The sequence below is a fragment of the Bemisia tabaci genome, chromosome 2, assembly GCF_918797505.1.
Source record: "Bemisia tabaci chromosome 2, PGI_BMITA_v3".
Classification (NCBI taxonomy): domain Eukaryota; kingdom Metazoa; phylum Arthropoda; class Insecta; order Hemiptera; family Aleyrodidae; genus Bemisia; species Bemisia tabaci.
This window is the reverse complement of record NC_092794.1, coordinates 41,767,285-41,794,518: the sequence shown is the minus strand read 5'-3', so window position 1 is coordinate 41,794,518 and position 27,234 is coordinate 41,767,285. Positions and strand designations below refer to the sequence as shown.

At 38.5% G+C, this 27,234-nt stretch overlaps 1 protein-coding gene and 1 long non-coding RNA gene across 2 annotated transcripts in view; both read left to right on the top strand.

Annotated features, from left to right (window-relative positions):
- The window catches only part of LOC109031129 (homeotic protein distal-less), a 164,561-nt gene extending 155,570 nt beyond the window's left edge, over positions 1-8,991 (top strand). The window contains exon 6 of the mRNA XM_019042473.2: positions 2,079-8,991. Coding sequence (XP_018898018.1) covers positions 2,079-2,097 — 19 coding nt within the window. The 3' untranslated portion in view covers positions 2,098-8,991. The remainder of the gene's footprint in view (positions 1-2,078) is intronic.
- Positions 8,992-25,706: 16,715 nt separating this feature from the next.
- LOC140224097 (uncharacterized) lies at positions 25,707-26,900 on the top strand. The gene is made up of 2 exons (XR_011899366.1): positions 25,707-25,862; positions 26,780-26,900. It is a non-coding gene; the product is annotated as an uncharacterized lncRNA (long non-coding RNA).
- Positions 26,901-27,234: the final 334 nt, after the last annotated feature.

Sequence of the window (27,234 nt, the reverse complement as noted above, 5' to 3'; positions counted from 1 at the left end):
AATAGAGAAAAACTGAAGTATCTTAGAAACGACCTAATGGAGATGTTATGGCAACGTACATCTATGGCCGATGTCAGAAACCACGTATCTCCATTGCAATGTTTCCAAATTTCCGCTGTTCTTTTAATTTTTCGAAGAGAAACAAGTGAACTTAGTCAATGGCAAGGCGTGAATGTTCGATTATCGATATTTTCCTATTCAAAGCTATGGTAAAGCATTGATAATGAATGTGTTAGGTTGTCAGACTAATCGATTTTTGCAAAACACACCACGCCATAGAACTTCATAACTTGAAATGTAAACGGAACAAAATATTCTGCCAAGGGAAACGGAAATTCAACTAATTTTTCAAGAAATTTAGTTGACCAGTTTTCTCAGAAAGAATGAAGTACAACAGAGAGTCTACAACGTCAAAAACGGAGATACGTGGTTTCGCACTTTGGCCCTAGATATGCATTTTGGTTTTAAAGGCATGTTTTAACATTTTCATAAATATATTGAAGATGTTGGAATCAGAGGCGAGGTGTGGATGATCAATTATCGGTATTTCCCCATTTGAAGCTGGGGAAAAGAATCGATTAAAAAAGTGTTCGTTGAGAATCAACGAATAATCCTGTTAATCGATCTTGTTCCACAGGTTCAATAATGACAGATCAATCGATATATCGCAAAACATGCACGTCACTGGCTGGAATTAGAGCGTTAAAGACCGGAGAGTAAGGTTTACCGGAAGAGAAGTCTCTTGGATCCAGCGTCCAGACTCATAAAACAAGTTTACAAGGAAAATGCCTACTCTTGATTCCATCGGATTTTTGCTGGAATCAAAAGAAAATCCGCTTTAATTTAGAGTTTTGGCTCTTGTTTGAAGAAAATATCTACATATCGGAATCAAGATAATTTCCTCTTGCCAAATTTTTAAGAGATTGGACTCTAGATCCAAAAGACTAATTCCCTAGTGTTGCGTCTCCATTTCGGGCAGGTTGAACCTTTTGTAAGAATGCCGCCGATGAGTATGTATTTAAAATGAGCGCAGGATCTGCAAAGGCTGCCCACTGATTCGAAGAGGCCTGGTCTACTGTTAAAAATTACGAGTAGATCCCCGTTCATTGCTCATCCTACTCAAAGACGCACGTTATAATTGCAGGTACGGATCAATTAACGAATCTCCATAATTGAAAAGGTAAATACCCTAAACGGTGGAGCCATTATCCAATTAGAACGCACGGGCTCGACTAGTGACCTTCTTAAAAGATGTTCGGCTCCCACCCTCCCACCTCGAAACAGAAGCATTTCTACTCTTCGGCCAGACACTCAATTTCAGCCATTGATTTACGTTCAAATTCGAGTCCTATTATAATTATCACCAGTAGTCAGAAACAGCTTGCTTCTTCGTGTTAGTTCATTTGCTCTCGGAGTCTATTAATTATAATGACAACCCGCGCGTGCTCATCTCGCATTGTTGTCGGATTTAGCGTTTCTTGCTCTCGCGTAGGTAACTATTTTGTTTTATTTCTGTTTTCTAAGCTTTACTTGTTTATTTTTTTCCATCCTAGTAAATTGAGGATATTTTGAAAATAAATTTCTACAAAACATTTGTGTGATCGAATTACGCATAATCAATTTTTAACGGAAATATTGTGTCAAGTATTTAAATGAAAATATTCCAAAATATCGCTCATAATCTACCTTGAGAATATTTCAAGAATAATTTGAACATTTGTTTTGCTGGTATTTTTAAAATAAATAAAAAGAATAATCTTAACAGTATAGCACGCCCTAGGAAGTATTTTTCAAAACAAATTTGGAAAATATATTTCAAACAAATATTCACTCTTTGTTCTTATAAAAATATTGAAAACTCATCTTCGAAAAAACAAAGTGGCAATAATATGGGACCACACGAAACTTAAAAATTCACTTTCCTTATATGATAACATTTTTTTAAATACCTCAAATGTAAAAAACAAAAATTAAGAAAGAATTTTAACAGAAACATCAAAATGCTATATAATTTTACACATATAAGTAATTTATTTCTTTTTTAATACATTTTTTGTTTTTTTCTTTATTGGTTTCAGGGTTTGGCCTACTGTATAACAAAGAAGTAAAACAATTCCTCTAAGCGTAAGTTCATAAAAAATACAAAAGTATCCATAGCTAAATCTGGTGAGCGACGATTGATACCACTTTAATGGTTGATACCAATTCATAAAATTATGATCAACTCTGTCATGAATGTGATTTCAATATTATAATTGTTATTTTTCTTGTTTCTTGTTTTCGTTTCCTTTTTTTATTTAATTTATTAATTTAATTTTAATTGTGAGCATGCCCGAGATTGCGAATGTGTTTAAGATGAAATAAAAAACAAACAAACAAGCAAAAAAGAAAGCATAAACCCAAAGGTTCTCTTCCACAAAATCTCGCTCAATAATTAATGGCTATGTGCGCATCTTACGAAGACTACAAATACACGAAACTGCTGGGCAAAAAACAGGGAAAAGAGACCCACTAGATGAAATGAATATGTCTACGTATGCTGTTAATAATTTTCCCCCCAATTTCCTATCATTTATAAGATCGTGAACACCTGAAGTTCATGAAACCGGTGAAAAAGGAATAGAAAAACGTAGAAATAAAAATCATCATAAGAAAAGTTTCATAATTTCCTCTCCGAGTAAGAATCAATGTAAAGTCGAATTCGACTTTCAATTTTACTCTTGTGGACAAGGAATCTGAAAATGTTTGTTAGAAAGAAAACCTAGCAAATTTGGACCAAAATTTGGGCTTTCTCAAATTTCTTCGTTCATTGCAAGTTGCAAGTCATACGATTACAGAAAACTTGAACATCAGATGTAACCTATTTAAGTGAGAGTTGGGTACCTAACTGTTTACAGTTTTGCCTTACCGTAAGGTTTTCACCCATACTGTAATATTTTAATTCCTTCTCGTCCTTAATATTGAATGATATTCATGATATGTACCATTTGTGATAAGTTTTGTGAAATCTTGAAACTTTTGACATACCGATGACCTATTGTAACGTCGTTACGTTTCCATGCGATTGCCGCCAAAGCATGTCGAATTTCTGTATTTCTCCTAGTTTCTCTTTTTCCTACCATTATGTAATTAAAGTGCAGAGTTGTTAGAGTCACAGTTCCTATTTATCGATCGCTAGACGTGAGAATAAGTATGCTTTATGTTAGAGTAATTACTTGTAAGTTCCCAACGCGTTTTCTGTCTGTGAAAATAAGTAGGGACAAGGTTTTTAGTAGGTTTAAGATAAATCATATAATTGGATAGTAAAATTTACCTACACGTGTACGATGTGTGGTTTTCACCGTTTTGAGAAAAGCTGCTCAAATAATAATACTTATGTGCTTTACATAATTCTCTCGATGAACCATCTGTGAGGAATATTTTCCTCATCCATACTTTGCGTTTGTTAATGTAGTCTTTACGCGCAACATTGGTTTTGGATGAATCACAAAAAGAGGATACAAAATTACAAACATTAAAGTAAATAAATCGTCAAAAATAAAAATATAACTGACACAGAGTGGGCATCAGATTTTTGAAAATGAAAAAATAACTATAGTGGAAGAGCTAATTTAAACAAGAGGGTGAAATGGTGCTGGATCCAAACCATTTCGAGGGGAAAACAAAGCCAAACAGTTCCGAGAAGTTCTGTTAAAGTGGAAAAATACTCATCAGAGCTCAAAATTTTTTTAACTCTAATTGAAATTTTTGGAATTTTTTAGCTCATTATTACACTTCCGGCCATATCTTAGTTGACTTTTTTTCATGAATATTTTAAATGAGTCCCAATACCCACTACCGATTGTGATTTAAAAAATTACGCTTGATCCAAACGTTGAATAGTTAAGCTGGGGCATTTTTGAATGATGGAAATACTTACATCAGTTCTCAATATTGCTGGAATAAGCGGCATTAAGGAGATTCCCACAATGTAAGCTATGGTGTCATCGTTCATACTACAGATAAGTTGTTGACCTTTCTTTGTCACGTAGACGTATCTCAATTCAATTAGCCCATTCATGCCGTTGGCCTCCTGTAAACAAACATGAAACGACTGAAGTTTTTCAGTTGGACATTTACAATCTGATCCTTGACAAACCGGAACTACGCACACATTTTCCAAAGGCACGATTCAGGGAGAGGGGTGCGGGTGGTACAAGTTTACACAAAAGTGCAGAAACAGAAGTTCCCATCACGCAAATATTCCTACGCAAAGTTTCATTGTCGCCTCTTTGTAAAAGCTGCGGCCTAGCTGGAATATTTTACTGCATTTTAGTGCCAAATTTGTCTGGCAAAGCTATATAGACATTATTACTGATTAAAAACATTGCAGAAGATCGATGTTTTCAACTAATAATTATATATTCTACTGTCTTGTTTAGGAGTCTCCGTACCTATTAGCATTTGAATTTTGCCAAATTCTCTTTGGATACAATGATGGTCTTGGTGAATAATTGTGAATATTCTTTCACGGAATTTTCAGAGATTTTAGAGGAAAATGCGAAGCAAATCCTTCGCAAACTTCAATGAGAAATATTTAGAGGTTTTTTAGCAGATATATATTTTCTACAGAAAATCTGCCGACGTTCAAATGCTCACACGACCTTTTTCCTCAGCACGTTAGTATCTGCAGCGCGGCGGGCTTAGCGATGTATCGATTGCTCTACCATTTCAACTTACAGAAAAGGATCAGTAAACAGGGTGTTCGCAACGGACACCTCAAAAATCATTCTTTACCATATTCAAATGGGGAAATGTCGATAATCGATTATTCACGCTTCGCCACTGGTTAGTATGGGTAACCCATTAGAGCATTGCAATCGCGTGAGAAGCTTTGAAAGTACTTGCATTTTCTTCGGTGACAGCATGCCAGTCCTATTGAACTTGGAAACACGGTTACATTTCACTGAGGGGCATACACTATGAACACTGTCTGAGGCATACTCTCTGTTCCAAGTTCTCTTCTGATACCTGAACTTAATCTGCTTAATATACAGTTTCGTGAGAAAAATATCTTTTCTGCAATATCTCCACTTTTTGAGGGATGCAAATTGTGTAATTTTAGTCTCGTGCATTCAGTTTCTTTCAGAGTATATTTTCGTTCGCAAATGAGATCTGGCAGAAGAAGAAAAAACATAATTTTGAAAAGGGAAAAAATGTGGAATTATTTTCATTTTCATTTTTATATCTATCGAAATTATGTCCTTCGATGAAAACTATTTTCTCGTTGTTCATACCAAGTAATACTGTCCCTAGCTACTGTCGTGAGAAGTAGCATAAGTTTTTATCTACTAATACCTGAAAATTCTCAGGAATCATAAGACCACCTAGCGCAGGTTGTTGACATCTGAAAATCAACACTCCATCTGGTAGATTAGGACTTCGATAGCAATAAGTTGACAGAATTCAGTAAAGAATTATTAATTCGACAGAGCAGTTTAGGTCAAGTTTAGTGAGTTCGTGGGTTAGCTCAATTACATAGACTTTCTCTATAGGTATCTTTATATTTTTTTAGAGTAATTTTTCTCAATAATTATAATTATTTGATTTTCTTGATTGATTCGACCAGATGACGGTCGGCGTGACCCCAAAGTCCAAAGTTGGTTCAGACAATAAATTTGGTCAGTTTTGAAATTAAAACTTTTTTTTTCATTGTTTTTTATTATCAGGGTAAAAATTGGCTGTCGTCAAACTGATACTTTTCCGCAGAGTTCACTCTCACCAACCCGCTGGGCACTCAAGTTCAGAAAAATCATTTTTCAACTGTCCGTGCATCAGCACTAGCGTTTATGATCAGAACCGTTCATATTTAATTGAATGAGGCATGATGACTGGTAAATCTTCGTAACCGCACAGAGACGATATCTTTCTTGCCCTGTTAAGACATAGTATCTTCAACGACGCGTCTGCAAATTATACACCGTTCGAAGAGCCATTCTCACGTGAGCTCTGGAAATCATACAGTCCTGCAGACTAGAGTGCCCATCTCAGAGTGTACGTTCTTTTGGTAGCGAAGCGAATGATATTAAGAGATGAGTGCCCGATGTTGTTCGTCTACCATCACTTATCCACAAACTTATTGCATCCCTACTTCTGTTCGCACATGAGAGATGAAGGCGCACAAGAAAGGTTTTATTTAAGTGGTCATTGTTGCAGCGAAGTTGTTCCCAAGAACACAAATGCATGCACTTTGTGCTCGGAAAATGATTGCCGATTGAGAAACAACCGTTCAAACCAGTGTTTTGATGTGGTTTTTATGTCGTTTGGAAACGTAGTTCATTCGCATTTTGGTATGAGCTCTCGATCGTACAAAATGAATCCGCTCCAGAGACACGAGTTGAACTGTATAGATAGGCTCTTTCTGCGAGGTATTAAAAAGTGATTTCAATGACCAATCGGTCTTCGAAATCTAGTGATCATGGCTGTAGATTTAGTGTTTTTCACTTAAAGGCAAATGCATTTCGTAGGTACTTTCAGATGAGCCTTTCGTGACAATGCGTCGCAAAAACAAGCAGAGAAAAATATGTAAAAATAGTCTGAAATCTCTAATTACGTGCGTGGAGACCTATAAACTTAGATGCTCCTCTTCAATATCATCGTCCGTTTGGCCAATAGGTATGACCTGATACAAACTAGTTTGTTATAATTATTATTCCGTTTCGATCGTAACTAAAAATAGAGGCATAATGCATGTTTAGATGTTTCTGAATATGAAAGTAATACATGTTGACAAAAATTGTAATTATACTTCCGAAAAAATTACAAATCTGTTAAATAAGAAGGAAATACCACCCCCCCCTCACTTAAAAATGCCAGCCTTCATTATGCAACCACCCAACAGAACAGATTGCAATTACTTAAATTACATGGTACAATAATAATTATTCTACTGCATCAGATTGTTGTGTATATTGCCTGATTACTGATTGAAGGTGCGCTTCTCATTGAAGTTTCTTGCAATACAGTTAAAAAAAAATTCAATTCTTCGTTGCATTACAAACTGCTTATCTTTCTGACGCATGGAACTGCTCTTATTGGTAATTTAAAATCAACTTTTATTCACCAAATTGTATAAAAATGTTGCAATTTCACAGTAAAGAAATGATAATTCAGTTGCATGATATACCTACTATTTTTATTTCAATATTTTCATTGTTCTATGCTGATTGAACAGTTTTGAAAATGCCGTTAAAATTGAAATTATAGTGATGGCATTGAAAAGTGATTACACCATGCAGATAACATTCCATTATGTTTAGTGATGTAGAAAAGTGTACATCATTTCGGAATAATTCCAATCTCGCAAAACTTATTTATTTGAGTCTCGGGTTCGTGGGGCTTCATATTTACCTCTTTTAACATTTACTTCAACCATTGTCCGCAGAGGTTGGATCATTCATAAATGAAATTATGAAACGCAAAATGTCACTGGAAACAGGAACCATTTTTATGCGTCATTATATGTCCATTCGTGCTTTTTATGCAACGCCCCAGGGATCATTTCTCAAATCTTGATCTCATTTATATGTTCTCTTAATCAAAACAAGGATTTTAAAAATTATGTATTGAGGCTACGCCTGTAAACACTCAAAAACTCTGTCTCCCGCAGCCCAAAAGATGATTTTGTGATGTTGATCCGAGTTTATTTTTCAGAGGAATCCGTAAAAGTCGGACATTTCTCTAAAATCATCTCACATTTTTTTTTGTAATCAAGTGTTTATAGAATTGATTTTTATGTTCTTTACTTTCAGTTGAAGTGTTGGGTGTTAAAAACACATTTAATAAAATGTAATTCAATTGGAAAAGAGTGCCCTTTTCGCACTAAACACCTCAATTTTTGTCTTAGTCAATCCAATAATGCTTGAGAGAAAATGTGACTCCTGAGGGAGGAGATCGAAATTTTTTTGGTTGTATCCGAACTTCATACCCGTCTATTGATTTTCGCCTTAAGTTCCGATATTTCTACCTTTTTTAAGCTTTAATGTTAAGCAGTGTGTGAAAACGGCTGTGCCTCTACCACATTTTTGGTATCTTAGAATGTCTTTAGTAGTGTAACTATTTTGTGCGAACACCGTAAGAATCCACTATACAATGCTCAAATTATTAGAATATTATAAATGGATAAAGGGAAGATCCCGCATGTGAACGCAAGAAAAAAAAAAAAAAATTAAAGCCACCTGAATGTAATGCAACGAAAAGTGTATGAGAAGCAATCTACATAATTTTTGAGCAAAATTGAAAGATATGAGGAAAAAAAGAGAACCCAGGGATAATCAACCATTTCTGCTTGACTGATCCCAACCCCCCCCCCCCATATTTTTTTTAAACCTAAATATGACATAATTGAAACCATTTTTCTTGTCCCTCTCCATTTCGCTGTAAGGTTTGCAATACATTCGTGTATCTTCTAATTGAGTATGATGTGAGCAAGAGAACACGCTGATTCACTTGTTGCATGTTGCCAATAAGTCGGGTTTTTGTAGTCTCCTTCAATGCCCAAACGATTACCTACCTGACCCATAAAATGACGCACAATAATGTTGAGTGATAAATTTTTGAACCTATTGATCAAGATCCGATCTTGATCTCGAGGAATACTTCATTGCGTTCATCCATTCAGTTCCCTTTTCAATTGCGTGTTTTTAGAGTGTTGTTCAGGAAAAAAGATAGATAACAATTGCCAAGGTACCTGAACTTCTCCCGGTGAGAAATTTGAGGATCATACTCGGTTGCGGAACATTTCAGAATCTGGTCAAAAATTTTTCACTGGGCTATGGTATGTACTGTTACCGTATTTTTTGTATTTAAATGAGATGTTGTTAATACTTGTATCATAATTTTTTTTTGTTTAAGTAAAGTAAGTAATACCTGTGTACAGATTGTTGTATTATTATACGAGATAAATGACAGTAAATATATAAATAAAATGGAAAATGTGTAAATTTGATAAAACCTGGTTTTCACATTATTTCAATACTCATCAAGTACAAATATTGAAATCGTATACATTCATCCTAAGGGATGAACTATATTATCTATTTATTTTTTGGCAAAGCGATTCTTACTAGGTTGGGTAGGAGGCTACAAAATGAGGCATACAATCATGTCATAAGTGGAATGAGAGATTTTAATGCTTTTGACAGTTTTTGTTCTCAAAAACTGTACTCCCGTGCCAAAAAAGAATGCCGTAAAGCCCTCAGACGTTGCCAAATTTCCTTCGATAAAATATGGATTTTTCAAGAAATTTGTGAATATTTCTCCTCCAGATTTTTAAATAATTTTATTCGCTATCAGATCTAAATAATTCGAAAATTTCAAGGAAAAATCTGCATAACTTTCTCCTGAAGTAAATATTTCCTAAGATGAAATTTGGCAACATTCTAATAGTTGGACGGCGTTTCTTCTTAGCACGGCAGTGTACCACATTGGTCCACTCCATTTTTCTCCCAATTAATAAAATTGAACTATGAATGTATCAGAAACATTTGCTCTTTAGAAATTTGTCAAAAATTAATAGAAATTTCCGACTGATTCATTCGCTGGGAGAGTGAGCAGGACCGCAGTGAAAAAATAAAGTCCAACCAAATTAGAGGTTTTCAAAGGATATTGGAAAACAGCTGTTTTCTAACACTAAAAAATGACCTGCACTTTCATTTCCCAAAGTCGGGTAATATTTGTATGTGTGTGTGTTTTGTTTCTTGACTCGACGCAATATTTTCTTTTAAAGTAGAAAAAAAAACAGTTGGATTTCAAAAGACACTTTGTTTGATGCCCCCTTCCAAAAAATTATATCTATGTTTTCAATTGTGGGATTTAGAAGGCAGAAAAACCTCCGGTAGACAGAAAATTTAGGCGCGAGTCTCCCAGGGATTTTGCTATTTAAGTGCTTCTGCACACGTAAAGATATAAGAAAAATACGATGTTCCCACTGGTTTTTCTGTGGAAAGAAATCTTAGGCTCAAGAAAAGTTATCTAAGTCCGGTCATAATGAGGGGGATTCCCCTTGTCATGAGACAGTCCACCTAATTGGAAAGTCTTTATTCAAAACTACGGGGCAAATACTCTAGAAGGATTGCTAGCAGGCGAAGAATGGGGTTGACCTCTAAATAAAACGTTTGCCTCGCCCCAATATCAGCGGCGATTCTTGAAAGTTAGCAATACTGGTTTCCCTCCATTTGAAAGTATGTAAAACAATCAATTCTTGGTGAGGCTGCTTGCCTCATCTAAAATCTATATTTTTAATTGATTTAATTAGAGAACAAACAGTGTTGTTAGTTTGCAAGATCACCACTGCCCAATACAATACGGCTGAGATTGTTAGTGTGGGGTCTTCAAAACATAATGCCTGTGCGTTTTCCAGAGGTAAGGAAAGGTACCCAGTTGGTATCTTGATTGTGGTGAAGCTTTTACTTTTGAGGCCTCAAAATTTAACTTTTAATCTACCAATTAGATTAATTTTTTACATCAACATGTTAAGCATACCGCTCAGCAATCAAGCCGAGGTTTGGTAAACTTAATTCGCTCATTACAGTATGCGAAGCTTATAGCCTACTAGTATGTAGGTCAACAGTCAACTCAAGGGTGATAACCGTCGCTCGTCGGACTTCGAACTTAAAAGAAAAAAAAAGTGGAAAAAAACTTTCAAAGCCGAGATCATAATGAAGGAGATCTCCCACAACACGATAGAGCCTCCCTCTATTTTAAGTCAAACTCTTTGCACCATCTTTGCATGGAAGCAGGTTTGACTAAATATAAAAATGAGTTCTCAACATAACGCGGGAGATCTTCACCATTAAAGGAGGTCCAATTACGTCCTTACAATCTCGGCTTTGTTGCTCGCTCACGTAGTCTTCAAAGCTGCACTATAATAAGACAGACGGGACAAACACGACTTGGAAATAGACCAAGGGATAATACGAGCGTTGATGACGGTGAAGAGATACAACTATTTGTGCTTGATGGGTGTCCGTGTTGCATCTGCAAAATTGAAGGCGCGATGGCGTACGGCGTGCACTCGTGATGCTCTGCTATATGCGGCTAATGCGGTGTCGTTCAGATTCGGAAGGAACTTTAAGAGCTCTCTTAAGGTTTGTAGTGGGTTTTGAAGAAACCCAGCAGTACTATCGTGTTTCTCGTGAAATGTTACACATAGAGATATACTAAAATGAGCTTTTAACGGATGTTAACTTCCTGCATGCATTTCTGAAAACTAGAGAGTGCTAAGAGCTCACAGGACTTTACCCCGATTTTTTTGAACGATATTGACCCACGAAAAACGAGCTCAAAGTTGCGTATTTTGAGCTTCCATTCAAACGCGCGTCGGCGGGTCACTTAAAATGGCCGCCGCGGCCGCCTCTCGGAGAGTAGACACACTCGTTGAGTACCCACTGCAGTGTTCTTTAGTCCGGAAGCGGACGACGGGCCTATAGTCCATGTGCCGACTATAGGTCGCTGCGGTGTTAACTCAACATGTGTGGCCATTTTCCATTGGGCCGGCGGCCACTTTTAGTGACCCGCTTACGCGCGTTCAGATGGGAGCTCAAAATACGCAACTTTCAGCTTGTTTTTTAGGGGTTAATATTGTTCCAAAAAAAGCTGGAAATTCCCCTTCACTCTGTGCATTCTCTCGTTTTTAGAAATGCAGGAATCGAACATTACTAAACAAGCTCATTGCAAATCCCTTACACATTCAAGGAATCCATATTATGCTTCTTAAGCCACTCACCTATCTATATGTCGTAAACTTGGCCCCCCGACTTCCCCAAAAATGAATAATTGCATCGTCAGGAAATTGCTCACCTTTTGCTCAGGTGGAAAAACCACTTTTTAGCAATTGCTCACCCTCCCTCCCCCCTTAATTTTAATGCCAAATTCCCCATAGACCCCCAACAATGCCAGCCCCCCGACATTGTCCAATCGACCTCAAACCGGTGTCAAACAATAGCTCTTGAATTGCTCAGATTTTCTCATCAAAAATTAGGAATTGCTCACCCACCCGTCCCCCCAAAAATGAGGGTGCCCCCTGGTACCCCAAAATATGCCAGCCCCCCGTCATTGTCCGATCGACCTCAAACCGGTGTCAAACAATTGCTCTTGAATTGCTCAGAATTGCTCACTAAAAATTGGGAATTGCTCACCCACCCGTCCCCCCAAAAATGAGGGTGCCACCTGGTACCCCAAAATATGCCAGCCCCCCGACATCGTCCGATCGACCTCAAACCGGTATCAAACCAGTGCTCTTGAATTGCTTACCAAAAAGTAGGAATCGCTCACCCACCCGTTCCCCCCAAAATGAGGGTGCCACCTGGTACCCCAAAATATGCCAGCCCCACGACATCGTCCGATCGACCTCAAACCGGTATCAAACCAGTGCTCTTGAATTGCTCAGAATTGCTCACTAAAAATTAGGAATTGCTCACCCTCCCTTCCCCCCCCCCCAAAATCCAATTCGAAATTCACCATATGGGCCCCCAAAAATGACAGCCCCCCGACATCGTCCGATCGATTAGGAATCGCTTACAAGCCCTGTGAATTTTTTTAACTTGTGCCCTGCTTCGGTAGGAAGGACCTCTTGGCGCACGCCTAGTGTGCCTACGAGATATATCCGGCCCTGCAAATCATTCCGGGTGTATCGGAGAAATCTGAGCTCTGGAGGCGAAGTTAAATGCAGTATGAATTATCCTCTAATTTTTTAATAAAGTTTGTTTTTACTTATAAGAAAACCAGAGTTATATGTAATATCTCGAAACATGAGTTTCAATATTTTTTGGGAAATAGCTCAGATCTGAAGAATTTAAAGTTAACGGACTAGCGCGCCTCTAGAACTCAAATCTTTCGTTCCGCAGTCGCAGGTAGCCGGAACCCCTCGACGTGCAGTGTGGCCATATCTCTCTCCGCTTTGTCTACCGGTCATAATTTAAACGAATGGTACGGGTCAGGGGCTGCGGCAACGCAAGATAAATCCGGAAGGGAGATCCGGCCCTCTTTGCGCGGGATCTTTAAATGTCGCAGGTAGCCGGAACCCTTCGAAGCGCAGCGTCGCCACATCTCTCTGTGCTTCGTCTACTGCCCATTGAAACTGACGGCAAGGGTCACGCGCTGTGGCAACGTAAGGAAAATCCGGATTGGAGATCCGGCGCTCCTTGCATGGGATCTTTAAACATTGATGTTGATCCAGATCGTTCATCAGGAGCCTTTTTAAGTAGCGCTGTTGAGTTCAACGAGCTCCAATTCTATATCAAAGTGTTATCTTATTTGGAAAGTTAAATATGTAGATACTTGGCTTCTATCTCAAAAACAATTTAATTTTCCCATGTGTCTGGGTCGAAACATATCAAAAATTTGACAGGACTATTTTTTAAGAAATGTTCATAAATGTGTAAATTGCATATGATTTTAAAATCCCCGAAATCCAGCTGAGATTTTCCTCACTCGAATGCGCCTTGTACAGCTCTTCCACATTTTAAGACGTACAAATTTTGACAAAGAAATTCAACGTTATAAAGACGTGATTTTTTTTTAGAGGAAAAATATCGCATTCGAGAACAGTTTCGATATCAGTGTCGAATGCCATATTTTTCCTCTAAAAAAAAACCACGCCTTTATAACATTGAATTTCTTTGTCAAATTAGGTACATGAATTCCTTAGACTCATGACAACTGAAGTGCGATCTCAAAATTCGAAAAAAATGACAAGTAGCTGAAATTATAGAACGAATCTATGCGATACATCGCACGTTGCTGTGACAAAAAAAAGTGGCGTCCGTCGAATCACCTTTTAACGCTACGCGGTCTTTCAGTGCTGAGCCCTGCAGCGCTAGACGTCAACCTCAACCTTCAACTGCTCCCTACTGAAGGCAAGTAGTGCTCAGCACTAATGTTGTTTTTTCCGTGCAGAATTCCTACCCAATCAGTTAAAGAAAATTATTATGCTAATGCCTTCCGATACTGACGTTTTTCCCACCACAGCAGTAACATAAAACTTTAGCAACTTAGTATTATCGAATGTACGATAGATCTTCACAATAAAAAATCTTACGAAGATGCGGTAGTAAAAATGAAACATTAAAGAAGCTAAAATCAGTGATTTTATTATTTATCTAGGTAACTTTATATTTTGAGTTTCTTTTTCTTTCTTTTTTTAAGAACAACTTAATCATAAGGAACAAGTATAAGTCACGAGAAAGAAAACATAGGACAAGATAATATCTCATTTCCCGAGCCTGAGCAATTACAGTTACTTACATGTTACATTTCCTAGTCTGAAAATGAAATGTCTTGAAATCTACAATTTTTAAGCAAAAAACGAAACGTTCGAAAACGAAACGAAACGTTTACGTTCATGGGAAAAGTATACAAAGCTAATGGTAGGGACAATTTACAACAGAATAAAGGCAAAGTACTTTAATATCCCCATTAAATTGGGTTCCCGCTGTTCTAATGATGAGTTTAAAAATTTCACTTAGTTTCCTGAGCTTAAATTAATTTCCCTCATTTTCGCATGCAGGTTTGGTAATCATTAATCACCTTGAAAGACTCGCAGAGACAGGTGGTGGGGGGGTGGTATAATTTTACAATTGTATTGAAACAAAGCTGATACATGCTTACATTGTAGAGTTGCACTTGGATAATTGAATAAATCTGGACAAGAGAATATAATTTTTCCTGAGCATGAGCACTCACGCTTAGTTACACTTTCATTTTGCACAATGTATCATCAAAATCAAGTAGGTGAAAGTTTCAATTTTTTTTTTCCAGCACACATGAAATAATACAATGAACTGGAAAAAGTTTATAGAGTAAATGTCATCACAACTTCATAGCAGAATTTACGCATAGTAATCGAAAAATATGGGAAAAGTATACAAAGTAAAAGTATAAGTAGACGTTCTACATTCATAAGTAAAAAGTGTAAAACGAAAAATGGTCGAATAAACAGAACAATTTCGAATAGTTGAGTAACTTCATATAGACGCCTCACATGACTACACGAGAATATAAAATACAGTGTGTGCCAGCACTGGAAAAGAAAAACACATTGGATTTAGAGTCCGGACTCTTGAAAACATTCACAAGAAAAAGGACTCTTGATTCAATCAGATTTAAGCCTGTATCTAAAGGAATTCCGCTCAAATTAAGAGGCTTGGTTCTTGATTTAAGCTTAAATCTATTTGATCCAAGAGTATTTTTTTCTTGTCGATGTTTTTAAGAGTCAGGACTCTAGATGCAATGTGTTTTTTTCCCAGTGAGAGGTAAGTGAAAAGAAATTTTGAACAAAAATAAATAAAAGGTTCCGGTTTGGATCATAGCTCGTTGTGCCAATCGGCTGATTTTTATTATATTTTGGGGTACCCGGTTGCACCCTCATTTTGGGGGGAACGGGTGGGTGAGCAATTCCTAATTGTTGGTGAGCAATTCTGAGCAATTCAAGAGCAATTGTTTGACACCGGTTTGAGGTCGATCGGACGATGTCGGGGGGCTGGCATATTTTGGGGTACCAGGTGGTACCCTCATTTTGGGGGGGACAAGTGAGTGAGCAATTCCCAATTTTTAGTGAGCTATTCTGAGCAATTCAAGAGCAATTGTTTGACACCGGTTTGAGATCGATCGGAGGATGTCGCGGGGCTGGCATTTTTTTTTTTGGGGGGGGGGGGGGGTCCATATGGTGAATTTCGAATTGGATTTCCGGGGAAGGGAGGGAGGGAGGGAGGGTGAGTAATACCTATCTTTTGGTGAGCAATTCTGAGCCATTCAAGAGCAATTGTTTGACACCGGTTTGAGGTCGATCGAACGATGTCAGGGGGCTGGTATTTTTGGGGGTCCACGGGGAATTTTGAATTGAAATTTGGGGGGAGGGAGGGTGATCAATTGTTAAAAAGTGGTTTTTCCACCTGAGCAAAAGGTGAGCAATTTCCTGACGATGCAATTTTTTATTTTTGGGGGGGTTGGGGGGGGGGGGGGCAAGTTCACGGACACCGCATCTATTACCATACCGCGAAAAGTAGCGTCGGACCACAAATTTTTCTTTTGCTTCACCCGATCATACGGATGATCAAAAATGTCCGCACTACTACCACTCATTGTCACTCCAGTAATTTTTTAAAAAATCGAGAAAGACGTAATTTTTGTAAGTGCGCTTGGGTCACTGGAAAAGACTCTTGGGGCCCCTCTCCAAAATTTTTAAGGGAATCACTCCAATAACGAGCAAAAACCTGAAGGGTTATGGATCGCTGTTCGATTTGGTTCGATGCATCGTTTCGTTTAAAACAATGAGCATTACCTCAAACAAAAATTAAAGGATCTACGTGGGAAAAGCCGAAAAAAAGGAAATTCCTAACAATTGCTTCTTTTACTAGCCGTTCTGGACGCGCTTTCCGCGTCCGTCACGGCCAGCCAAGGGGCTGCGCCCCCTGGACCCCCGCTCATTCTCTACGCGAGTGGCATTCGGCTCGCTCCGCGAGCCATTTTTTTCAGTGATTAGACATTTGATCACTAAGATGTAAACATTTTGGAGACTCTGGAGGCAAAAATGATTTCGTTACAGGCCATTTTGTTGCCTGAGCGTGCCATCATTTGTACATGAATAGATGTGTGGAAATGAAGCGATGATTGGGATCGATTATTTCTTCAAAAACGCATTTGACTGCATGGGACGTCAGTCCCATCGGGTGGAAAAAAGTGACAACCGCGGATCTCCTTCCGCGATTTGACTCCCTAAAGTAGCAAAAGTTCATCTTTACTTCTCGAGAAGATTATCGATGGCGCAGGGATCCAAAAAACTGCTCAACGATAGTATAGTTCGTGTTCCGAATCGCTATGAGCCCACTCACATTTTTTTCTTATACTTTCATTACATATAAATTTTTCTGATGTTTCTGATTTATTTTCTCTGATTTCATAAGTAATTATGTCCTCATTTCATTTCCTTTCCCTTTCATTTTTTTTTTGGTAGCATCTGTGTCCATTTAGAATTATTATTTTAAAATAGTTTTCCCTAGTATATACCTTAACCTTCATACGGAACCCATTTGTTTTAATGACATTTCTCGCTAAATCATGGGTTTTCCCAGGAAGACAGCCTCTCGTCCCTCCCAGACTTTGCCGTTGCCAGATAAGTTTCTTTTTCACGACTTTTTCCAGTTTAAACCCATATAAAATATTCACATTAATCGCACAATGTGGCAACTCATCGAGTGAAATATATAGAAAAAGGTGGAATCGCTTACGGTGATTCGATGGACGCCATATTTTGTGTCAGAACGACATGCGATATATCGCATCAGTTGGTTCCATTTTTTCAGCTACTCTTCATTTTTCTCCAAGTTTGAGATCGCAATTCTGTTGTCAGGAGACTAAAGCACTCACTTACCAATTTTAACAAAGAAATTCAACGTAATAAAGGCGTGGTTTTTTCAGAGAGAAAACATCGCATCCGATACTGTTATCGAAACTGCACTCGAATTCGATATTTTCTCTCTGAAAAAACCACGCCTTTATTATGTTGAATTTGTTTGTTAAAATTGGTGACTGAGTGCTTTAGAATCCTGACAACAGAATTGCGATTTCAAAATTGGAGAAAAATGACGAGTAATTGAAAAAATGGAACCAATTGATGCGATATATTGCATGCAGTTCTGACACACAATATGGCGTCCATCGAATCACCTTAAAAGTGAAATCCTTCGAAGTTTATATTAATGATTTGTGCCATATAGTACTCATAGAAATCAAAAATCAATTACGAAAACCCGTTCCTTCAGATTACTTATCTATGTCTCCATGTGGGACCAATCGATATCGATATTATCCCAGCGGTAGATAACGCCTATTTGGTGTAGGGAATACGACTCATAGGGGTGGTGCGGGACTTTTTGATTATCCTGTATTTGGCAACACTGATCTACTAACCCCCCAAAGAGTGTATTACATGTGACTTAGCTGGTTCGAGGACTTGGAGAGACGTTCATGCCTGACCATTCCTAATCTCGGGGCCGGCCGCTTTTGACGTCTAGAGATCCTGTCAAAAGTACTCCTCCGACTCTACACATGGACTCATGGAGCATGTTCCTCTTTGCCGGGGCCACGTTTGTAGGGCGGGCACTCCATTGACAGCGTTCCGATTCATGATTTCGGGCCGAGCATTCGATGCAACGGCTAAGAGCACCTCGTGAATTATCGACAATCGATATTTCTTCATTTGGAGCTAAGGGACAGAATCGATTATCGTGTTGTACCTCGGTAAATCGAGCTTTCCTCTTACGTTTAAATGGCAGATTAATCGATTTATCGCAAAACAGCGGTGGCGTACCTCGTCAATGGAGCCGGAGTCTACGTACTTACGCCGAGCTAGCTTTCCACATCGAATTCCCGCTCTAAGACTCAGCCGCCGCACACTCCGCTATTCGACCAGAGAACCTCCCAGTCTTTAATTCAGAATAATATTTTTTGGTGAAACTGATCTGTGATCTTAATCCAAAGATTTTATAATTTAGGTAAAGTAGGACGGGAGGAAAATTCGTCAATTTTAATGATTGAGCGAAACTAGTATAGTTCTTGGAAGAACAGAAGGGCATCTCATCAAGGAGATTCTGGGGAGGAGGGGGGGGGGGCACAAAAAGACATTCAATTCGGGGGACTCCCAAAGGAGGTTCGAGGGATTTCTCTATCATCAAATTGGGGTCCTAGGAGCCTCTCCGCGAAAATTTTGAAAAATCGAGTTGTCCTTGAAGCAATAATTTTAAGCTGTGTTCCTACCAAAGTTGACCCAATCACAATCTCAAAGATAACAGATAGGCCAATTATTTACCAAAATCCCGAATATCTCTTCAGAGGGATAGAATAGATTTCAGACAGACTCCCCACTCCCTATCTCTACTAATAAATTTTACCGTATTGACTGTAAAAAAAAATGCAAAACCAAAACGACGGATGACGCTTAAGCATAGGCTTTCTTGTTGAAACACTGAAAAAAAAAAACCTCCGGCTCCAGGAGCCATAATTACGGGATATATAGCACTACCGTGCGTTGCGGTTGAGGAGACCGTAACGTACGCATTCAGGAGCCGGAGCAACGGCTTCGAAACCCGTAGCAAAAAGCGCTCCGGGCTCAGAGGCCGATGCTTTGGTTCCTGAATGCGGGACTTACGGTCTCCTCACCCGTAACGCACGGTAGTGCTACACAGCCCGTAATTACGGCTCCTGGAGCCGGAGTTTTTTTTTTATTGAAGGAATCATGGGCATTTGAAATAAATGATTTCTGTTTGGTCATAACGCCGAATACGATGAAGTTTTCGACTCCCATGATTTGACGCACTCTTTCATCATGGACCCGATCTCTACTAAAAATTTCTACCGACCTCCTCCTCCTCCAGAAATCCATCTCCGTTGCTTTTAGCATATTCTATGTCCGTCTCTTTAGCTGCCAAACTTTACATCCATAAGTTTGAATATACTTCAGTACATAGGTCCTTTCGATTTCGGAAATATTCACATATAGATCTTCTTAGCATTAATACGTCCAATTTTATCATTTATCGCACTAGAGCTTCTCCGAGTAGAAAGTCACCTTCAGAGGTAAAAGTTACACCCATTCATCAAAACAGATTAAATGAAATTTTAAAGAAATAATAATAAAAATAGTAACTGATTGATAGCCTCGTTCAAATTCATCATTGAAAAAGGTTTGGTGACATGAACTGAATGTTCGATATTCTACCCATATCATCTCAATCATTCGGTTTGTCAGACCTACCTCCAGATCGTGTGCCTAAAAGTTTGGATTGTGTAAATAAACTTATGCTTATAAGGTGGAATGATGATTAAAGCCGTTCGATTACACAAACCGAATAATTGGGGTGATATGGAATACGGAACGTTCAGTTCATGTAACCAAACTTTTTTTTTCTTGTCGGTGTAGAAATGAAACGGTCAAGTGTGCGGCGCATCCGCCGCCGTCCATCTTGTCCGGGAAAAGAGGGAGTTGGGTAGAATAGAGGACGACGGGAGCCTGGAAAAAAAGAAAAAAAACTCCTCGGAGATCGGCTCGGAAAAACAGGAGAAGTTAGGGGTTCGTGGGGGGATTAGAGGGTTGGGCGGGGGTTCGACTATTTCGCGGAACGAATGGCTGACCGAAGCGAATGCGTGTTGATTCCCCCGGTTATTGTCGAGATCCTGGGCCTCCGCTGCTGTCATGCACCGGTGGCTATATGGAGCTGTGCTCCTGTCAATCCGTAACGCGTTTTTTAAACGCCTTATCAAATCGATAATTTGGAATGCCGAATAAAAAGAAAGTAATGGTGGCAAGTAATGCATCGATTAGTAGCACTGAAATTCATTCGCCGCCCGAAAACCGTGTGCCGCTTCTCGCTTCCCTTTGCGCCTTCGCCGGCTCTCCCCTCTCTCCCGTCGCCCCCTCTCGCCCGGGGTCGCTTTTCTAGGGACGTGAGAGGAATCTGCAGTAAAATCGTGTTCCGGAAGAGAGTAAGTGAATTATGGCGTGAGCCTTGGTTGACACTTGTTCCTACGCGCTTCGAAACTCACCTGGCTTGCATTTTGCAATCAAGAACTACAATTTCTGATACATACATAAAATCACTTATTTGCGTTGGAAAACTAATGACACTTACGTTGTTTTTCAAATGAGCCAAAAATTGCATTGTTCCGGGATTCATGAGGCGGGAGGCCTTTGGCTGGCCGTGACGGCTCGCCTGGAACAACTTGTATTTAGTAAATCTGGTGCTTCTGGTGCTCATGTGGTAATCTAGATACGTCCTAAGCCAAAGGAGCGACGAAATGAGGGTCCCAACCCTAAAGACGTATACCTACATTCAGGATCGGAAGATCTCTCAACAACCTCGTCTTGGCACGTTGATTTATTGGCTGCCTATGTTGCCATTTATGCTCTATGTTTGGTACTTATTTCTTTTTAATTTTTATTTCGGATAGAATCATTACCTTTTTTACTTCTGCACATATCAAAAACTGAGAGGAGTCATTAAAAAAGGTGTGGTTAGGTTGCAAAACTTAACCAGAATTTTGTTAGGTATCAAGCATTCCAAAAAAGCTTGTACTTAGTGATGAAATCTCAAGTGCTCCTTCTTAGCACTTTATTAATCATTCTTTTTTAAATTCTATGAAAAAGCTTGACTATGACGCGTGCTATCTTTTTTTTTTTTTTTTTTTTTTTACAAAAGAAATGCAGAGGAATTTACGTAATCTTTGCAAAAGTGGAAGATACCTACTTGGTTTTCTTTTGATAAACGTAGTTTCATTCAAAAAATCTCGATATTAAAAATGTTTATATATACTTATAATTAAAATATTGGTAGGTGTTTTTAGTAAAGCGATCGATAGAAATGTAGCATAGTTGTAGATCGATGGCTAAAGTGCGAACCCACATATCTTTTTTGCTGAGTCTCACAATTGCCACCCCTGTTTTATTTTGTCGGCGAGAAAAAAATCAACCTTGTGTTTTGAAATGTATGCATGGTACCTATTCTACCCCATGACACTGAAAAACAATTCTCGGCGTTTTAACCAAGGTCCGTTGATACCTTTACCATCTCACTTTTCTACCAATTATTGGTAATTTTACCAAAACAGAATGGTAAGCTTACCTAAAAACCGGTATTTTTACTGTTTTTTTCAGGTTAGAATACCACTTTTATTGGTTATAAATTCCCGGTAACTTTGCCATTTTATCTCGGTACCCGCCCGGCAAGGATGGTTGCGGGTTCGTTGCCGCAACGTTTTTTTACAATGTTTCTGAAAACGTTTAGTGGCAACGTTTTTAAAATTGTTGTCAAAACGTTGTGAAGAAGTTTCAAGTCGACATCTTTTAAAAACGTTTTTGCAACGTTTATAATAACGGTGTAAAAACGCTTTTAAAAAACGTTAGTTAAAACGTTGTTAAACAATGTTGTTTCGATGTGTTAGGCAAACGTTTTAAAAGCGTTTTATTGCTATGTTGTCAAATCGTTTCCATTTACATTGCTGCAACGTTTGATAAAAAATGTCATAGTTTGGCAAAGAGCGCGTCATGTGCTGCACATCGGAGGGGACACTTTTACACTGAAATTTCAGGTGTTCTCCCCTCTGTTGTTTCTCAACAGATGATTTTCTCCGATCAATGTGAGGGAAATGTACCCTCATTCAATGTCGCAAAAATATTCAAGGGAAGACGGTTAGAGGAATATTAAATAATCAAGTGCACGGTAACTCAAAGTTTCACATCTTCAATTTTCAATAGCATGTCATCCAATCTCTCTTTTTGGCAAAAAAATGAGATGAATATATACATACCCCTCTCTTATAAGCCCCTCTCCCCCCCCCCCCAACAAAAAAAGGGGGGAGCTGTTAATAGATGTAAGACATAATATGAATAAACTATAAATTATTATATCATCATCAGTAAAAAAGTATAAAAGAAAAGAAAAACAAATTTATGGATGGATGCCAAAAATAGAGCAACCTAATCGTATAGAAATTGAGGGCCGTTATCGTAAAATACGTAACGCTAAATTTCGGATTTTTCGACCCCCCCCCCCCTTCCACCCCACATAACGCTGTTATGACAGATCCTTATCATTTACCATTACATTTACCTTATCATTTACAACCAAGTGAGATAATGCTCTCTTTGCACCCCTCCCTCCACTATAGAGCGCTCTGTCTGTACATTATTCTATGAGCGGGCCTGCAGAAAGGTCCAATGAGGAGGGGTATCGGGTCATATCCTCCTCAGAATGCATTCATGTAAAAAATATTTCAGCAACACCCATGCAGGATAAATGAATAGACCGATTATTTTCTTTTCTATGAATGATTAATCGATGATTGATTCACCAATTGATGAAATAGAATTTGGTTGGAATTTGATTTTCCTGGAGTACCTGTATAAGCCCAAGTAGCCACGGTTGCAACTTGTTGCAACAACATCATAGAAAAGTTGCAACTTTCTGACGTAACTTTTGTTGCAACTTTGTTGGAAGAAGATGGCAGGAAAGTTGAAACAAAGTCTCAATATTTTTGCAACTTTTTCCTCGAACTTTTTGGGAGGAATTTTAAACAAGTAAAGTGAACAACCAACAATGAGTAACAAGAAAAATGTTAATAGTAATTGTACCCAATATGCCATTTGATTTATTTAAGTAAGACAAACTCCTGGAGGTACTTGTTTTTTCTGCATTCATGAAGCAATTTGTGATTTCTCTGGTTAAAGAGCGATGAGGTTGACAATGCTGCGGAAATTGTGCATCTTGGCTTTTTATATTCAGTTAATCCACTAAAAAGTTCTGCTACACAGTTTTCTGAAAAGAAATCCTACATTTTTTCTATGAACAGATTTGGCAGTAAATCAATATATATATAATAATCTCAGATTGTATGCCAAATCGCACAATTTAGCTGCCCTGCCTAGCTTCATACTCTCAGACCCAGATGTGGAAAGAGCATATCCCTGGTAAAAAAGACGACTATGCTGCGAATGTATAGCATAGTCGTGTGCATATGTGAGAAGTCGCAGTGTAGTCATCAGTATGCGCAGTGTATTCGCAAGGTAGTTGCAAGGTGGTCACCGGCTATAGTGGTCTCTATGAATGTGTAGTTGCAGATCAATGGTGGGTATCCGCAAGCATAGGTGCATATGTTTATGTACCTACCTTTACCCGCTACACATGTGACTACACAACTCTGGGACACTTAGTTGTGCAACTACATATTAACATCACCTTTACATTATGCCTCTGACTATGATTTAATTATAGCATACCGACGGTGAAACTGCCACACCAGCCAGATAGCACCCAATGTTCTGAGAATATTCCGACAATGTTCCTACATTTTGAGCAGCTTTTAATAATCAGAGAATATTCTGAGAATATTCTGTATCAGCAGCTAAACTCAGAATATTCTCAGAATGTTCATCATCTTCCACTACGCATGTGTAGGAGAATCTTCCAGCTACATTTGCATCATGCAAGGTAACAACGGATGACATATGCTCAACGCACGACATGCGAACATGCTCAATAAAATAGAAAATGAACAAAAACCACTCACCAACTTGCTCGAATCAGTAATCCACTGGGTCAGGAAAATCCAATTGACAACAATTAATCCAAATTTCCAATTAGAACTGGTATAAGTACAGAGAAACACTTGAAAACACTATGGGTGCATTGTAAAAAAATCTTGAGCACTCTTTAGCGTAAGTGAAAAATTAGCACCATGATTTAATAGCTGATCAATACAGAACAGCACTCTCAGAAAAGCACTGACACAACACCATTTTTCAGTTTATTTTTACTTCTAGGAGAAAAATGCATTTTTCAAAAGATCCGACATCATCGGCCATCGCTCGACAGCAATGAATGAGATAAAAATAAAGCTTAAATAATTTCACAATTTACTCCGATCATTGATGATATTAAGGTAGCCATTGATTCTCTACCCAACGTCCTTATCACACATAACAAGGAAGGTCAAGAGCACAGAGCAAATGGCACTAAGCAGCGCAATGTACATGTGATATCGCAAGTTCCGGAAGTGTCGATCTGCAAAAATACAAAGCGAGAAACAGATCATCATATTGATCCACCTACAATTAATGACCGTCAATAGAGACAGACATTCAAATACGTTATAATAAATAAGCCACCATTTGTTAACAGAACAGAGTTTTCTTGAGAGTAAGACCCTTCTCTGGAGGGACGAGGACCTTCCTTGGACCTTTCCTTCCAAGAAACACTTAAAAATGGACCACTTTACTACTTACAGGTCTGAGCTGCTGAATGAATTACATTACACCAGTCAATAAAATTTTAAACTCACACCCTCACCGTCGAATGTTGACGGATGACCTGATCTATCGCTGAATATACATAGGATGAGAAGTTGGCACATCTGAAAAGCAGAGCGGTTTATTCTTGTTTCAGCTTTGGTAGTACTTTAAAATTTAACAACTATCTGTTGCCTTAAAAGGGATGAAATAAGTGCAACACCAGCGCACCACTGCAAATGTGCGATTTGTCAAATTTCTAGGGATGAGGTGTTTCAAGTTTTTGCTAATAAATTAGCCAGCCAATTCAAGAGAATGACAGAGGATACGCAGAGAGGATGCCTTTCTATATGTCAGTATATTGAACGGACGGGTGAAAGAGCTGTTGTCTCTCAGTAGGTAACAGTCGGCAAACTATTTGGGCAAGAAGAGAGTTCTCAATTTTTAATTTGAATACTTGGAGTCGATAGATGCCATTAGACTGAATTAAAGTACACAAGGGTGTGATGATGAAAAATTACTTACTGATTGTGCCAATTTTTGAGTAAAAGGACTTAAAGGAAAAAGGTAGAACCAGTAGAACTCTTTTGAACAGATGTGGGAGATAAACATTAATATAAACATAACATAACCTAACACTTGTCAAGGTGTTCCTGGAATAGGAATAATCGTTCCTTGCCGATACTTCAAGGGACGTATATATTTATCAAAAGAATTATCAAAGAGAATTATCAGCAGAATAATTCCAAGCAGGGATTAAAGTACAAAAACTGGCGTTCTTAAATGCTTTTAGAGGCTGATTTTCATTTTCATACGAAACCCAGATGAAAAGTCAACAGGTGGAACGGTCCACCGCCCAACTATCCGGTATCCAACTTGGAACAACAATTCATTCATTTCAAATCACCAAGCCGTAAGCAACGGCAACGGCCGACCATGCCGTTACTTTGAAAATGAAATAATTAATCCAATATTTGATCTTCTTAGTTCTTTTCATGATTTGTATCATCGGCATCCACCTCACTGTACCTAACTTCATCAAACACAGGTAAATACTCTCCCTTCTCCTTCCACCTTTAAACTCGGGACGACGGACACACAAACGAGCCTGTCACTGATTGTCAAGCAACTGATAAAGTAACTTGAGTTTAATTGGCTTTGCCGATTTACGATTCAGTTGATTTAGGTATTCTAACTAGCAAAGTAATTGTGATTTCTATTTTCTTTGTTTGTGTATGCATTTACTACCATGTGCTATTCCTAACAGCAGTTGCGGGCTCTATCTCAAGTCGAAAAGTTCTGTTGCACCCAAGACCAATCCACACAGGTCAGTCATTGCGCATCTTTTTGAAAGCCACTTCCCCGCCCGGCCCTAACTCAGCTGCACTCAATAGTACGTCACAATGGGTGCTCCCATAAGAAATACATAGCAAGCACTCAATAGTACGTCACTGCGCAGTAGAGTACCAAAACTCGTCCACGGGAATGACTGACTTGTGTGGATTGGTCTTGGTTGCACCCACTTCATCTCCTGTAGGACATCTGGCAGTTATCTAATTTTAATAATATCTAGTACCACTAGAGTTGAAACAAGTATGAACCCCTCAACATTTCAGATGTGTCAACTTCTCATCCTATGTATATTCAGCGATAGATCAGGTCATCCGTCAACATTCGACGGTGAGGGCGTGAGTTTAAAATTTTATTGACTGGTGTAATGTAATTCATTCAGCAGCTCCGACCTTTAAGTAGTAAAGTGGTCCATTTTTAAGTGTTTCTCGGAAAGAAAGGTCCAAGGAAGGTCCTCGTCCCTCCAGAGAAAGGTCTTACTCTCACGAAAACTCTCTTCTGTTAACAAATGGTGGCTTATTTATTATAACGTATTTGAATGTCTGTCTCTATTGACGGTCATTAATTGTAGGTGGATCAATATGATGATCTGTTTCTCGCTTTGTATTTTTGCAGATCGACACTTCCGGAACTTGCGATATCACATGTACATTGCGCTGCTTAGTGCCATTTGCTCTGTGCTCTTGACCTTCCTTGTTATGTGTGATAAGGACGTTGGGTAGAGAATCAATGGCTACCTTAATATCATCAATGATCGGAGTAAATTGTGAAATTATTTAAGCTTTATTTTTATCTCATTCATTGCTGTCGAGCGATGGCCGATGATGTCGGATCTTTTGAAAAATGCATTTTTCTCCTAGAAGTAAAAATAAACTGAAAAATGGTGTTGTGTCAGTGCTTTTCTGAGAGTGCTGTTCTGTATTGATCAGCTATTAAATCATGGTGCTAATTTTTCACTTACGCTAAAGAGTGCTCAAGATTTTTTTACAATGCACCCATAGTGTTTTCAAGTGTTTCTCTGTACTTATACCAGTTCTAATTGGAAATTTGGATTAATTGTTGTCAATTGG